Source organism: Sceloporus occidentalis, unplaced genomic scaffold, assembly GCF_023333645.1.
Source record: "Sceloporus occidentalis isolate IW3139 unplaced genomic scaffold, rSceOcc1.0.p SCAF_44, whole genome shotgun sequence".
Classification (NCBI taxonomy): Eukaryota; Metazoa; Chordata; class Lepidosauria; order Squamata; family Phrynosomatidae; genus Sceloporus; species Sceloporus occidentalis.
The window spans coordinates 5605001-5622301 of record NW_028317024.1 but is presented as its reverse complement, the minus strand read 5'-3'; the positions used below and the strand labels follow the sequence as shown (position 1 = coordinate 5622301).

At 39.3% G+C, this 17301-nt stretch overlaps 1 protein-coding gene across 1 annotated transcript; it reads left to right on the top strand.

Moving 5' to 3' along the window:
• The first annotated feature begins 6279 nt into the window (after positions 1-6279).
• Positions 6280-16010, top strand: LOC149289620 (cytosolic non-specific dipeptidase-like). Its single transcript, XM_089490379.1, has 11 exons — positions 6280-6339; positions 7006-7149; positions 8196-8358; positions 11402-11490; positions 12676-12876; positions 13506-13590; positions 13849-14009; positions 14226-14390; positions 14489-14630; positions 15509-15656; positions 15928-16010. Exons 1-11 carry the CDS (start codon positions 6280-6282, stop codon positions 15992-15994), a joined length of 1425 nt encoding a protein of 474 aa, XP_089346505.1. The 3' UTR covers positions 15995-16010.
• Positions 16011-17301: the final 1291 nt, after the last annotated feature.

The window sequence follows — 17301 nt, the reverse complement described above, 5'->3', positions numbered from 1 at the left end:
TAAACAAACATAAGTCTGAAGGAACGGGAAGAAGAATGTGAGTTGGAAGAAAAACTCTCCCTCTTTCCTGCTCCCTTAGGAGACTTTCCTTGTAGCCAAGAATGGATTTTTCTGTTTTACTGACTTTCCTCCCATCTACATGTGAATCCTTAGCAAGAGCTAATAATTTTACTTATACATTTTAACATCACATGCAAACAATTTTGAACTGAAGAGTAACATGGTTAATGAGTTGCTAAGCAGTAAGGTTGTGGAGGACTATGTTCCTCAAGAGGATTGCCGAAACTGATAACGTAGGTACATACAGCCCATACTGAATAAGAATAAGTGTAGAAAATAAAGATGTATGCTGAATGCCGAATGGGTCATGTTTGAGTTTCTATGGCCGTTTCTGGCTTTTTATCGGGAAAAAATGTCTTTCATTCATAAAATGCCTACTGTGGACAATCAAAAAGTTACAGGGGTTATTTTAGTATCTCTGGGGTAGATCATATTTTAGATATTTTTTAATATGTTTCAAAACATTAAGATGTGTCAGATGTTGACATGGTGCCACCGTGTGGATGTAAAGTGTAATTGCTGGTCTATGCAAGCCATATTGTGTGTTGCACTGTGGGGTGTATTCACTAAACCCGCAGTTTTCTTGGCAGTTGAATAGCAACTTGCCAACATCACTATGGATTATAAAGGCCCAGCCTTAGTGAGTATCTCTTGCAAGAACAGCTGAATCGTCCTTGCATACATACCCAATAAACTGTGTCTGACAGACAGATTCAGTGCTGCAGCCTTTCAAGTGACATCAGATGCCTACAGAATATTTTCTTCCTGCTTCCCCTCCGTCATTCTTGGCAAAAACTGCTTACCCAAAATGTTGCTTGCCCAAAATGTTGCTGTTGTTGAAAAAATAACTTCAAAGGCCAATTTTCTTTTAAAAGTTACGAGCACTTTCATGTGTAGTGACTCATCTCACTGAGCAAAAATGTAAAACAAAAAAACAAGCAATTTTCTGTCTAAAATACAAAATATGTAATGATATAATATTTCATGACTGACACACGGGCACAGCCACAATAAAAAGTTATTTTGGTTATGGCTAATTGTCTAGCAACAAAACACAAACATTCAAAAATAAGAGTTGAAAATGGCTCATTGCATAACACAGCAGCAAAAATACTACCTATCTTATTTGCTACCTAAACCCTGTCTAATAATTTGCGTGTTTCAACGTTGTTATCCCTAAAGTATCATCAGGGGATTTCTAAAGAGCCAGTGCGCAACTATCAGAGCGTTAAAAAGCCCATGCTCTATCACCATGGGACAGACCAGCTACATCCCCAGTTTCTAATTGGTGAAATAAAAAAAAAACATATACACGCCAAACCGTTTAGAACTCCATTTAATATGACATTTCCATTACAGATATCTTAATAAAACTGCTCACTGTACTAGCTGTATGATATCCATTAAGTATATTAAAAATACCTTGAAAAAGACTACCTGCCAGAAGAGGGAGATATTCTCGTACATTGTACCATATTCCGGATTTGTTGTAAACTCTAGTAGGCCATATTCCACTAGTTGTTACATCCATAGTACATAAAAACATTTCAGGGTGAAGAAGAAGATGGGATAATTAGCCATTCTGTGGTTTACGACCACCTTGTTCTTCCTTCTTTTGTGGACATTAATATTGGTTGAGAACACAATTTGATCTATACCAAATGTATAGTACACCTGGTGCTACTGTGTAGGAAGATTATAAAGCTGCTTGGGGCCTTCTTTGACTTATAGGGCGCCATGACAGGCAGGACAGCCCTAACGCAATATAAATTCCTCATGTTATATCACGATTATATATATATTAGCGAATAACCATATACTGCATGCATATGTATGTAATTAAATCCATTTTTTTAAATCAATTTTTAGGGCCCTTTAAAACAGAGTTGCCCTTGTATAAATGTGAAATCAGCACAATCAAAACAGGACATTCTTTAATGTACCAATGTCCACCTATCTATATCTATTTGTTGATACACATTTGTAGAAACTACAATACTGTATTTTCAAAGCAGTCTTATTTTATAAATATATATATATATATATATCATTGTTTATTCTGAAATTGTTCAGACTCTCAAATGGCTCCTTAATGCTCAGCTAGTTATTAAAAGAAACAAAGCAAAGGCTTTAAGAAACTGTTATATTATTAAATTGACAAAACTTTTTTGTTATATTGTAGTAATAAGTGTTTTTAATTTTAAGCACTAAAACAATAATTTATATGCAATTAAGTTACCCAAAAACATTAGTGCTGTGCCCTCGTGTATAGGGTTAGACAATAATCCTAACTGGGTAACCACCACTCATAGAAATATAAAACAATATCTTTGCGAATACTTAATACCATAAGTGCCTCCACTTAAATGTGTGGAAAGCAACCGAACAGAATTGTTTGATCGAAACTGATTATAACTTGTACAGAAGGATCACTAATCTGATCCATAGCCATACGATATAATAGAAAATGGCACGTTAGCAATGTTTCCGGAGAAGATACTGTACATATGGTAATATCCAGAAACATTAAAAAGAGTCAGTACTGCATAACCCATCAGGACAGGCTAAAAGAGACCGTTAGCGTAAATTAAAATGGAAGGTTCGGTTGACATTAACAAACCTTGATTTTATTTGTTCCAATATGACTTATCGATACATCCTTAAAAGCTGTGCCGAGATGACAATTAAGACATACCAGTATATCCTGACCTTGTTGCAGGCAGATCCTTACCGGAATATATTTGTTCTCCCAAAAAGTAATGTATATATTACCGTATGATGGGGCAACTTTTTGCCCTCATTGCAGGTAATATTTCTGATCAAAAAGAAAATAATTATAAGAGCTGGTAATTGGAGCCCTTCCGTGGGAAGAAGGGAGCCAGACAGGTTGCAAAAATCATAATCACTGTAGAGTAGAAAGGAGCTATGAAAAGCAACAAGAAAAAACGGCCATCACATTTTTTGGGTGGACTCCATAATAAAACTGGGATCATTGTATTGAATTTGTTGTGGGATTTAAAGTAACAGACTTGCCTCAAGAAGTACCCTGCAACTGGCTAAAAGCCTACTCTTCTTTCCACTCATAGTCTGTTGGGACCTCGCAACCATAATATAATACAAAGAGCTACTCCCTTTTTCTATTGAGACTATTTATGGAGTTTTAATCCTATAACCCACACCCATCTTTTTACATATAAAGCCAGAATGGGAAATATTTATATAAACTGAATTTGTATTTTGTATATTTAATTGCATTAATTTAATTAGGTATACAAAATAATTTCATATAATAAATCCCCAATCAGACTCGGTTTGAAATTAATCACACAAAACTCCTTTCACTTTCATTTGTTTTTATTAACCCATAGAAATCATCAGGTGTGGGGTTTGTAGTCACTATGGGAACGGCCATCAAAAACTCAATAATAAAAAAGTCAAGAAATAATGTATACAGAGAAACTGGTTATGCCATTCCATTCATGCAATGAATCTAGAATTGAAAGCACGTAAGGATAATGTAAAGAACGTCTATCACTTTAAGATGTTCATTTGTTTAATAGTTGACCTGGATATTTGAGTCTTTATAAAATACATAACAAAGCTTGCATTACTAAACGCTGAAGCGGAGCGTGTGGAACCGGTCCGCTAAACCGGTCAGACTTGACAGTATTCTCAATCTTTTTGGCACAACAGCTCCTGAGAGAGTGTGAGAGAATGAGAGAGAATAAAACTCCAGCATCCTTCTTTTGCATAACCATGGCTGCCTGTTCAGTAGAGTAGGACGCCGATGGCACAGACAGGTAGCAGCGAGGGTCAATCCTCAAATCTGCTGCCGGGGGACCTGAAGACAGAAGGGAAATGGCAGACATTTCTAGTGGAATCGTTCAAATTTAAAAAGATAAACAAGCCGGTGATTTGTAAAACAAACAAAAAAAATAATGTCCATTTAATTAGTATCAATTAAAGCTGATTTGCCAGGCATGGGCTGCAGGCGATGGGTTCTGGTAGTAGGAGGGGGCGAGATAATATTAGGATGGAAATTCAGTAATACGCTACTTCTGCTAACTATCACCATACATTAGTTTCCATAAAATACAAAAAAACAGGAAAAACTAAGTGAGACATTAGAAACATCTTACAGATTTCTAAAAGTATTTTTTATAATACACTGCTCCAAAAATTAAAGGGAACACTAAGATTACACATCCTAGATCCGAATGAATGAACTAATCGTATGACATACTTTCGTCTTTACATAGTTGAATGTGCCGACAACAAAATCACACAAAAATTCTCAATGGAAATCAAATTTATCAACCCATGGAGGTTTTTGCTGTAAAAGTGATTTTTTCTTCTCCCTTTACCATCATTTCTTTGGGATTGTAAGGGGAAAGAATGGTGTGTGCTACTGTGAGTAAATGTATGGAAAGAATGGCGTGTGCTTCTGTGAGTGAATGGAGATATGAAAGGCGTGTGAATGATCAGTAATTAGGGTTGAAGCCTTGACGTGGCATTACTGCTCACGTAGGAAGTTAAATTATGGCACAAAAAGTACACATTTGCAAAAACGACATCCCTTGGAGCATCAAATGAGGGGCTGCCTGTGTTTCTAGTACAAACCTGGAGTGCGCAAGACACAAATGAACATGTCGTTATGGTTAGAAAAAACATATTTTCAAGCCAAAGCGACATATTCCATCATTATTTGTGCACTCAACTTTTGTCCTAGAAACACATGTAGCCCCTCATTTGAAGCTCCAAGGGGTGTAGTTTCTTAAAATGGATGAATTGTCTGAATGAGGGAGAGCATGAGTTAATATGTGGATGATTTGTCTGAATGAGGGAGAGCATGAGTTAATGTGATTGTGTGTATCACAGATGTATAATTGTGGAAGGGCAAAGACGGCACTAGCAGGATGTTTGAGCCTTGGGGAACAGGATGGCACAGGCAGGGTGTATATGGGACAAAGATGGCAAATCTTATGTGTGTTATCTGGGTGCTGGCCAGGTTCTATGTGGGCAGCGTGGTTGGGGTGTGCAACCTGTGATCTATCCCTGTAATTTAGGGGGTTTTAAATATACCTTTAATGCCGTGTTTTTATGTGAATTCCAATTGATCTGTACCTGCAAAGCTTGGTTTGTGTGTTCTTCTGTAGATCCATATCTGCTATGCTATGCTTCCATACATTATTTATGTATACCTGCAAATACAGGGTTTGTATGTCTTGTTCAGTTGATTAATACCTGCAATGCTGTTTCCATGTATTGATTTGATCTATACCTGCAATGCTACATTTCATATATTATTATTGTATACCTGCAAATACAGGATTTGTATGTCTGATTCTGTTTATTTGATATATACCTTCAGTGCTGAGATCACAAGTGAATTTCAATTGATCTATACATGCAAAGCTGGGTTTGTGTGTTAATGTGTTGATCTATACCTGCTATCGGCAGCAGGGTCTAATATTTATATATATATTTATATATATATATATATCGGCAGCAGGGACTAATATTAGGCCCTGAAATCATTTAGTGGAAAAGTTAAGGTATTGTGTTGTTTAAAGGATTTCAAGGACTAGTCGTACTAAATTGTGGTTTCAGGCTTCCCATGTTGAATGATCAAGTATTGTATTGTCCAATAACAAAAGTATCATTCCATAGCACATTACTTTTGGCAATATATATATATATGTGTGTGTGTGTGTGTGTGTTTTTTCAGTGGTATGATTTAATGGTGGAAATTATTAATGCCCCCCCCAGTTTGATTGTGGTATCTTGTGTGCCGGGCCGACAAAGTGCCTCTTGGGGCAACAGCTCACTGGGGCAATTCATAATATATAGCCAGGTTGTTTCCATGACATGCCTACACATATTCCAGGGGCCCTAATAGCGAATAGACCGAATATCCATATACAGCCGCTTCCGTGGTTCTTGTATTAATGTAAACAGCCGGTTAGTAAAGCCAACACAGAGAGCGACGTAACGTCTCATCCCCGGCCGGCTCGGACCCTGCGTCCGTGGCTCCGAGTCAGCTGACCTCCTCACGGGATCGGCTCGTCACGTGATTTCACTGAAGCCTTTGCACTGGGGCTGTGGGCCGGGCCTATTTGTCCTGACTAAGGAAATCCTCGCGTTAAATCCCCTGACCGGCTCCGGACTGCTGCTTCTTACCGGCATAGAGCACCCAGCAGTGCGCACACGTGTCTCGCCATGTCAGTCCTCCCCGATCTTTTCGCGCACATCGATAAGAACCAGGATCTTTATGTGAAGGTGAGGATTCCGCGATATGCCGCCAGCCTCCCGGGCAGACAGAGGTGCAGCTGTGTTTCTGGAGCTATGGCAGCATCTGCCTGGGAGTGACGTAGATTGATAGGGCTGTTTTTCTCTATGTAAGCAGCTTTACCAAGTTTTGGCATCACTATTCATTTAATATGGTGGTTGATGTTACATTGGGGATCATGTATAAAAAAAAAAAAAGTGATTTTGGTGCACTTTTTAGAATCTGGTCATATCACCATAGCAACTGGTGGTCTGTGCTCTTTATTGTCTTATGGTGATAAAAGCACTTGTGACATTTTGCACCAGGATCACCAATGATAAATAACCCCTGGTGTCTATGAGGTCATGAGGCAGAGCTTCCCATAAATAGGTCTGGATTTCGTGTGTTGGCATGTAATGACAGGCGTCTAATGTTTGCTCGCTCTTGCTGTCTGCTGTAAGGGCTTTAAATTTGACTCCTATTTATATTTGTAAACTTTAAATGGAAGCCCTGTAGGAAGCCCCCATGAACATAACATAGAGTCTGCGCATTCACGTCACGTTGTCATAATGTCAGTGATGCCGTCCGTTGCGGGACGCTGGAGAGAAGCTGTTGGATGGTCAGGCATATAGTGCTCAGATGTGTTCATGTATATGTTTGCTTTCCGTGGCCCGTAGAGACTGGCAGAATGGGTTGCAATCCAGAGTGTATCAGCTTGGCCAGAGAAACGAGGAGAAATCAAGAAGATGATGGAAGTCGCAGCCAAGGAAATTGAGCGTCTTGGAGGGTCGACAGAGTTGGTGGACATCGGCAAACAAAAGGTAACAGACCTTCTATAGTACTGTGTGGATGACCATGTAATTCCAGATAAGGATGGGGTAACTTGTTGAATTAGAATGCCCATCATCCACAGGTTCTAACCAAACAGCAGATAGATACTGTGCAAGATCTCAAACCTCGATCCCTCCGCTTACATGTTTTAATGTAAAAGAAGGACAAAGTGTACCATGGGAAGCAGGAAGAACAACATGATCTTGGTCTTTATTTGGGAGCAGCTCACTTTGGCATTTCTGTGAGCCCTTAACGTTTACCCAGCCAGATTGATATGAGATGTACTCATTTTTAACCATGTTAAGAATAGTGGACCAAATATGCCCCTAGTTTGTGAAATGACTATCTCCAGTTAATCATGTTCTATAACTTCATATCTCCAGAGCACTTGATGCTCTTTCCGCTTTGTCTGTAATTTTGTTTCTTTGTTCAAAGTAGTTTCTTAATAACTAATGGAGAATGAGGAAACCTCCCCAATGTAGTACTTGAGTGTGTAGTGAAGGGTGTTTGTCGGTGCTGACACGGACCTCTCAACGCTCCTGCTTCACAGTCCTCAACTTGCTGGTGACTGGGATATGCAGTTGTGCCAAAAGGAAGCTTTAGCTAAAAGTGCTGTGTCAGCAGTTTCATGGACTTTCACATTTAGACCGTACTGGCTGCTGGGCCTGGGCCTAGAGCAACCGCACTTTTTGTCCCACATACTGCCATGCGCATTGCCTTCTGCTAGTCTGAACAATACACCAACGCATCGTGTTATGAGGTGGCAGAAATGGCTCTTAGTTGGTCCGGTAATCCCTGATTTGTTTGTAAATGCTAAAGTATTTTTAAGAATCCCAGTTAATTTGCAGAATTTCCAATTATCCTCACAGAAGAACATCTGGCTCAGTGCAACTTATTTTGATAGTTGGGTCATTTGTGATTGTGGTAGGAGGTCAAGCCCAACCTTGAGAACCTTTGCTTCAGTTGGTAAGGTTTTCTGTCTGTATACTTTCCCACTGGTGATTCTCCCTTGTTATTGATTATGTTTATGTTTTAGCTTCCCGATGGCTCAGAGATTCCCCTTCCTCCTATTCTCCTGGGTATTCTCGGTACTGATCCTGGTAAGAAGACCGTGTGTGTGTACGGCCATCTGGATGTCCAGCCAGCAGCTCTCGAGGACGGTTGGGACAGTGAGCCTTTTGTTTTGGAGGAAAGAGATGGTAAGTCATCAAAGTTTGCAATAAACAAAGTTTGTTTATATACCTTTCTCGATAATTTGTTTGCTTTGCCTTTCTCCTTTCGTCATGTTATTATTGTACGACATCTAAATAACCCTGGGGTTTGTTTATTATAGAGAGAGTTGGCAAAGGTGTTGCCGTTTCATCTCTTTGGCTTCGCTTTTACATTATAAAAGGCCAACCCCCAGTGAGCTTCTGCAAGAATATCTATGATGGCTCTTTATAAAGCATATTGAAATCGGGAGGGGCTTTCTTGAAAGTCAAATTATTGATTGAACTATACATCATGCAGGGCCAGCTCAGACATTTTCTAGGGATGACACTTCGTAATTGCATGGGGATTTTAGGGATTTGAAGACGCAGCTGCCCTGCCGAATGCGGTTTTGGTGCATAAACCACCCATTTCCTCACCAACATGTAGTTGGTTAGACTTAAAACTGCAAATGTATATGATTTAAACATACATATTTTGTATAAAGTATACTAAAACTGTCCTTACTTGTTCCAAGACAACTGGATGAAGCCTAGCGGCGTTTTTATAAACTATTGAGGAGAGGTTAGAGTTTAGCGTAAAATAACTACTTCTTTATTCAGCATATCTTTACTCAGCGCAATCCACAAGAAAGGCCTTCTCTTTATAAAAGAACCTCACGGCAGGGACAGACAGACACTGTTTGTCACGCTCCATGAATTTTATGGTATTATTTGTTTGCTTCTCCCAGCCGTGTTCCACTTTAACTCCTTTACTGATGGGATAATTGGTTCCAAAGTTCTGGAGCAAGCTCCTTAAACAGATATCCCCGGTGCAAGGTGTATAAAACCTGCTGCCCTAATGCGGCCTGTTATCCACCGATTCTTAGACACCAATGTAACGATAAAACTTAAATCCTGTATGTAATAGGCAGCAGGTGCTCTCAGGTTAGATGTTACAAGAATGGAGATGAATATCTGGGATTAACAGGGCCATGAAATAAAGATGGGTTGGGGAATAGAGAGCAGGTGAGAGGGGCGTAGGAGCACCATAACGGGACGCTTAAACTAAGGTGTCTCATGTGACTTGGCTTTATGCTAACTCAATGTGGATTTCCTACACACTAACTGTTCTGTTCTTTGAGTCATGTGCCTTTGCAGGAAGTTTTCTAGCAGGTTGGTACACCAGGCATTACTAAGGTATAGCCAGCACCCACGCACAATTACAATGGCCGCCATGTGTTGTCGGCGTGCAGGACTTTTTTGCTGAGCCTTGGAAAAAATAAGTCTGTCATAAAACTCTTTTCATACATGTCAGCAGTATGCTGGAAATGGCATCAGGTTCCTGATAACCGCAGGTCCTGATGGACTGTTGAAACTACATTATTACTATAATCTTGTGATAATAACAAGGCTAGCAGGTCTTTGCAAATAATAGGCTAATAACAGGATAATTGACAGAGTCTACTTGATAAACTTATCTGTGCTACTTAATGCTTTCCTTATAGTATTGTTGGAGTAGACGTTATGTTTTAGCAAGTCATACAATAGAAGCTCTCCCTGTAGAGTGCAGAAGAAGCCCTTGTGAGTTGCTTATCTCTTATCCTATGACCTGACCTAAACTGTCTATAAAGCTTCCCAAGTACAGTACTGTTCAAAAGTTTTAGGCAGGTGGAAAAAAAATGCCATAGAGTAGGAATGCCTTCAAAAATAGACATGTTAACTTATTTTACCTTAACAAAATGCAAAGTGAGAAGAAAAAAATCTGAATCAAATCACATATTTGGTGTGACCACCCTTTGACTTCAACACAGGATTTTGTAGGGAAATAGTTAGGTGCCTGGTTATGCTAATGATCATCAATTTAATATGTAGCTTGCAATACAATCATTAACCATAACAAAAAACTGCTGTGTAGGAGGAATAAAACTGGGTGAGGAACAGACAAACTAATTAACAAGGAGAGGTTGTTGAAGACAGTTTAACCCCTTTCCTACCATATGGACGTACAGGTATGTCCACAAAAAGTGTGACAAGATTACTTTTAGGATGTACCTGTATGTCCAACGTTTTTCGCAGCAGCTAGGACATCTCACTGCCACTGCATTTGAGATCGGACTGGACTGCCACTCTCAGCAGAAGCCAGCATTGCTGGCGTCCTGCCAACCAATCATGTGTAACTGCTGACGCCAAGCGGGAGGTAGCTGGAGGACAGGAGAGATCCAGCAGGGTCTAGATCTCCAGTTGCTCCCCCTTCTGGCTGATTGCATGATTGGCAATCAGCAATGCAGTTCTGTGGAGCCTTGCTTGCTCCACAGAACTGCATTGCTGGAATATTGAGACAAAGGGAAAAGTGAAGAAAAAAAAAAGTGTTTTTTGTAAGAAAAATAAAAATGAGAAATATACATAAAAAAAAATTAATAATACAGTGAGCTCAGTGATCTGTGACATACATAAGATGTACGAGATATACGTAAAGAAATGTCTATCCTTCTTGCACTGATAACTGTGCAAAATAAATGAATAAATGTATAACAAGTCCTTGAATCCCATTGCCCTAGCACAACATGTAAAAATTTTAACCCCCACCCTGGTTCACTACCCCAAACCCCTTAAGCAGAACTACCCTATGGAGAAGTGATAGATGTGGCCCTCTATAACATTTGGCCACAGAGCCCTGTTCTCAATATCGAGTCTGTCTGGGATTACATGGAGCGAGAAGCAATGGAGGCTGCCAAAATCCACAGGACTGTGGTTCTCCAAAATGTTTGGAGCAGCCTAACTGGCGAGCAAGCGTACCTAGAAGAATTGATGGGGTGGTCACACCAAATAATGATTTGATTTAGATTTTTCTTCTCTTCACTCACTTTGCTTTTTTGTTAATTGATAAAAATAAACTGTTAACGTGTCTCTTTTTTAAAGTATTCTTACTTTACAATAGCGTGTGCTGTTCAGTCCTGTTGGCCTACATGCGCTTTGCAAACTGTACAATTATCAGGAATTGTCTGGGTAGGTTCCTGTTTTGTATTCTGATTATGTGTTCCTTTCCATCTAGGGAAGTTATATGGGAGAGGATCCACAGATGACAAAGGTCCAGTGCTTGCGTGGCTTAATTGCATAGAGGCTTATCAGCAAACAAAACAGGTAAAGATTGAATGTGATCTTTGGTTCTTAAACTACGACTGCCTTCAACACCCTTCTTCACAAATGTTTCTGAAATCAAGTTAAGTCAAGGAATAAAAGTGCACTTGTAATATAATACAGCACTTTCAAAAACAGGTCCATAGGTCACACTCGGCACATATCTCATACCAAAGTTTAGAATCCAAGGTCCTCGGGAGATTAAGACATTATCATTCTGGAAACTAGTATGGTGTGTTGGTGTAAAATGCCAATCACTAAAATGTTGTAACTCCCTTTTGTTTCCTTCATTACCAGCACTGATGTGTATGGTCTACTAAAACATCTCAATTAAAAAGGAAAGTGCCGCTAAATACACATTGTTCTATTAACAAAATAAATAAAAAGGATCCTTTCTCTAACATTCATGGTGTCCAAATCATTCAAGCATTTTTAGTTACAAGGGATGCACTTTACTAGTTTGCTATTTCAGGGAAGAGGCTACCGTTGCCTATTTTGAATAGAACACTATTCAAAAAGATGCAGTCCGTTTTTTTGGATCCCTAATTGTTCCATGTGGCCATCCTTCCATCCAATTATTCTGTCATCCTCAGCCAGTAAATACAATCTAAGATTTCTTCCTTTGCGATATGTCCGTGATGGTCAGCTCTAGTTACCACAAGGGGCTGCAATTCATAGAAATGAGTGGAGTGTCTGGAAGGGTGGATCCTATGGAAGCCGTACTATAAAATAATTTAGGAACTATGTAATACCCTTGAAGTTTGGGTTGTTCGGAGGAGACTCGTGCACTGGCTGTAGGGAAATCATTTGCAAAGAGACTGTCCACTGCGAACAGTTTTCTTAAGGAGTTTTCAGAAGCCAATGCATCAGCTTCAATAAAAAAAGGATACCGGCCTAACCTGCCCAGGGGCTGAAGAAGCCGTCCGACTATGTGCTGGTTTAGGAGATGTAATCAAGTGAGGGCGGGTTGCTATTTTTGTCAGTTTCCTTTTAATAGGTTTATTTTGCCATTTGCCGTCACTCTGTACCTGAGCCATGTAAGACTTGCAGCTTCCCGGTACAATGTAAGCCATGGAATACAGGGCTATACAGAGACTGTTCTTAAATGTCATTTTGGAGCCTTAAGACTGCAATAGTACCGTGTTGCTTTCTTTAACAAAGTGAATGATTGTATTTCTCTGTTCAAAGGAAGTCCCTGTCAACCTAAAATTCTGCTTTGAGGGAATGGAAGAGTCTGGATCAGAAGGACTGGATGACCTGATTTTTGCCAAAAAAGATACCTTTTTTAAGGATGTGGATTATGTTTGCATTTCTGACAACTACTGGCTCGGCAAAAACAAACCATGTATTACCTACGGCCTCCGGGGGATCTGCTATTTTTTCATTGAGGTATAGTTTTACGGAGAATATCACATCTAATTGTGCTCTTGACTTTGGCAGCCATGCTCCAAATAAAAACCTACTAGTGCCCCCACCATGCTGGAAAATAAAAGGTTTGAAAGTTAAACATAGATGACTGCAAGAAAATGTGTGATAAGCATTATGTGAAGGCAGAACATGATGAAGCTATCATTAAGTCCTTTTGCTTCTGTCTTATGATGCCCATAGAAAAGTGAATCTGTAGGTACATGCTTAGTCTGCCTTATGTAAGATTCAGCCTAGATTGTTCCAAAATCCTTCAATTCATGCTGTCTTTTTTTGTGCACTCATTCCATGCTCCATAGTTGTGTTTGTTACTCTTATGTTTACCGTTCATAAAGTGCCAACAGCTTCATTGGTGCTGTACAATGGATTATACGGGTAGCAGATTTTAAGTAGAGAGCAGGGGTGTTTTAGACTTGCCTGTCTACAATAAATGATAGGGTTTAGCCTCTGGCACAAAACTGGTGACTTTTCATAAACTACCAAATATACCTACTTTCATATAGTCATTTTTTTAACATCAAATGGAAGTATTCTATTTAAATACAGTTCAAATAGACCTCTGGCCCATTGAGCATGTTGTCTTTTCCCCATAGGTCGAATGCAGCAATAAAGATCTTCATTCAGGGGTATATGGAGGCTCCGTTCACGAAGCAATGACTGATCTTATTGCACTCATGGGTAAGCACACCTATACCCTGGTTCTTTTATGAAGCTCAAAAATGTGTATTGTCTGTAAGCAGTGATTCATTTTCTTCTGTGCGAGATGAATAGGGACTTGTATATTGTGCTTCATCAACTTAGTGACCAATAGTAAGGATGAGTGTGTGTGTGTGTATATGTATATGGGTTTTTTTTCTACGCCTTTTTTTTCTTTTTCTTTAGTATTCTCCTCTCCCCCCCCCATAATTTATTCTTTTATTTCTTTGACCCCCAAAGGCAGTTTACTGGACAAAAAAGGGAAAATTCTTATTCCTGGAATAAACGAGGCAGTGGCACCTTTGACAGAAGAGGAGAAGACTATTTATGATAAAATTGATTTTGATCTTGAAGACTTTGCAAGTGACATTGGTGCCGGGAAACTACTTCATGATTCAAAGGTATTAGTAAAATGTATTTTTGTTATATGCAGTGAGTTGCTCATTAATCTGAATTTGAAACATTTCAGGAGTCCACCCACTATTTGTTTCATGGGAATACCACGTCGCGATTAGTTAATGCAATCGTGTCTGTTTGATCTACTGTGCTTCTCCTTTAATGTAATGAAATTGTTGTGGTTCGTTTTGCTGTCTCTTACTACTCCTGTCTTGTTGCAGCACAAAATCCTGATGCACCGGTGGAGATATCCATCTCTGTCTCTTCACGGTATCGAGGGAGCTTTCTCTGCAGGGGGGGCAAAAACGGTCATCCCACGAAAAGTCATCGGCAAGTTCTCTATAAGACTAGTGCCAGACATGGAACCAGAGCAAGTGAAAAAACAGGTAGGCTATGGAAAACTTACTCAAAGTATTTATCTTAATCCATTTTCTAAAAGGTCAGCTTTGTAGTGATTTTGTATCTTGTATATTTTTAATTGTAGGTCGAAGATTACCTTACTAAAAAGTTCAAAGAGCTGGGAAGTCCAAACAAGTTCCAAGTTACTATGGGTCACGGTGGGAGGCCTTGGGTGTCTGATTTCAACCATCCTCACTACGTCGCCGGTAGGAACGCCATGAAAACGGGTAAGGACTCTTGACCGAGTTATTGAGAATACTATACATGAATGTTTTTTATGCTGCCAGTATATTCTTCAGCACAGGTTGCAAAGAAATATTTACAACCCTTTACAAGTCACAAGTATGGCAACTGCACAAAATACGGTAACAGGAACATGCCACCTATTCACCATTAGCTGATCTAGTGATCTAGTTTTACTTAACAAGACTTGTATTTACATCTGTTTTATCCCTTGTCGAGTAAAATAGAATTGGCATTGTGTTAAATCAGTGTGCGTGTCAGTGCTGTGTATGTTATATGTAAATTATATAGTGTGTGTGTGTGTGTGTGTGTGTATATATATATATATGTATATATATATATATATATATATATATATGTAATATAAACATTATTAAATTTTTTGTACAATTTTGGTGTGTAACTTACTTTTATTAAAAGTGTGGGATTTTCTAAATTATTTTTAAAGGTGGGGGGGTCATTTTGAGTTTCGGCTAAGTGAACCCTGAATTTTCGGTTTCGGTCCAGAATTTTCATTTTGGTGCATCCCTAGAATAAATAGAAGTGAGAGGAAAAGTAAAGGTTTTGTGTAATTTACTTTTTTTTTTTTTTTATCTGCTTATCTTATTGAAGGCTAAAACTTCTGATGAAGTGGCCCACTGCCGAAAAAACTTGAACACCCCTGTCCTAGAGTATATAGAAGAATGCCCAAAATGTAGTAATTTGTTAAATGTTATTAAATTACAGGTAATGGAGTAAGCGATTAAGACTACTCCAATATTTGCTTGATACATAGTGCCATTTTCTGTCATTTTGTGGCTGTATGCCGAACGAGACACGTGTTACATGTGACTGATCCCAAATGCTTTGTTTTCTGTCATAGTCTTTAATGTCGAACCTGACTTAACCAGAGAGGGTGGAAGCATCCCAGTCACGCTCACCTTCCAAGAGGCAACTGGCAAGAACGTTATGCTGCTTCCCGTGGGTTCCTCTGATGATGGTGCACACTCTCAAAATGAAAAACTAAACAGGTGAGGCTTTTGTGGAGTTACATTCTTAAATCCTATGCCAACCCGTTATCGCCTTCAGTAAGCCCAACAAAGAAGCACAGTATATTTCACTTTACTGCTTGGCCTTAGATACAACTTTTAACTTTTTTCTTTTTTTTTTCGTCAACCATTCCTCAACCATTCTCATAAATTATATATAGAAGTGTGTGATATATTTATTATTTCAGGATTTTTTTATTTTTTTTTCTCTTTGAAATTATTTTATTGATTATATGATCTGTTTCATTTCCAGGTATAATTACATCCAGGGAGTGAAGCTTCTGGGAGCTTACCTGTATGAGGTTTCCCAGTTGGAATAAAGTCGACAGACAAGCCATTCAATGACTGACTTTTTTTTTTACCATATTTACATCTGATGGAAAAACTGATAATTCCTTGTTTTCTATGTGCTGAGAAAGCTGCCACAATAAACAGTGCAACCCAAACTATTTATGCAGTATTTTTTAATTTTCAAACAAACGCAACATCGCAGTGACACATCTGAAATGCAATATAAGTTAAAAAGATAAATACATAGACTATATAGGGGGCTTAGTGATCCCCAAAGTAATCACTATCCATATTGCAGAGTAAAACAAAACAAAAATCCTCTTCACTACCCAGAAACCCCTCAAAGCCATAACCATTAAAGTAGGACACTACGCGGTAATATGTAAGGGGTGGATGTGGTGCTCTTTCTATGGTTTCAAAGGAAAGCCCTACTTGTCATGAAATTGGATGTCTCATTTGTGTGGGTACATCAACCAGAGAGAAGGGGAATCTTGAATAAACCAACATATTTTAATAATGGCAAACAAAATAAGGTATTTGGGGTACAAAACCACCTTGGTACTTTATATTCCTATGCATTCCCCTTGAGAGACCAGATTGTCTGAAATGGGGATGGAATAAATGAATGAAAATATTTATTCGGGTAACACTGCATTTTACCATCACAGATTTCCTCACTGGCGGTTCACAACTTTATTTATTTTGTATTTTAACCCCTTAATGAAAAAGCCCATACATGTTCAGGCTCAAAATGCATTGTTTTCAATTGTTTCCAATATCATGATATGAACGCATGATGCACTCTGTTACTAAGAGATTCTGTAAATGTTTCCATTTATATGGAGTTAAAATCAACAATGTGAAACGTGTAAACCATGATTAACCCCTTCAATCCCCTATAGACGTACCGGGACGTCTAGCCTTTCGTGCAGCGTCAGGAACACATCCCTGCCGCTGCACGGGAGAACAGGCTGTTGTTTGACAGCCTGGACCCCCCCTGGCAGCAGAAGCCAGCGTCGCTGGCTTTCTGCTGCCCGATCTCCTGTAACAACTTGGTGTGTCATTAGCCTTGGGGGACTGAACCACATCCGGGTCAGTGACATTACTGCCCGATGTGCGACACTGGGGGGGAGAGAGAGAGAGAGATAGAGAGAGAGAGAGAGTTCGTTTTGCAGAGCTGCAGTGCTTAGTGCAAAACCACATTATATATTGGGGATAGTGTAGTGTTTTAGAAATTGGCCAGGTAGGTACAATGGCGCAACATGTCTTCAGCGCTGAGGAGGCTCATGACTGCCTCACTCAGTCTGATGACGATGCCACTCTGACCGCGTCAGAC

Excerpts from the sequence above, each read along its gene's own strand:
- LOC149289620 (XM_089490379.1), top strand. The coding sequence starts at position 6,280 with ATGTCAGTCCTCCCCGATCTTTTCGCGCACATCGATAAGAACCAGGAT. Across the intron at positions 14,391-14,488 it reads CAGAGCAAGTGAAAAAACAG|GTCGAAGATTACCTTACTAA; the intron begins GTAGGCTATGGA and ends TTTTAATTGTAG. Across the intron at positions 14,631-15,508 it reads TAGGAACGCCATGAAAACGG|TCTTTAATGTCGAACCTGAC; the intron begins GTAAGGACTCTT and ends TTTCTGTCATAG.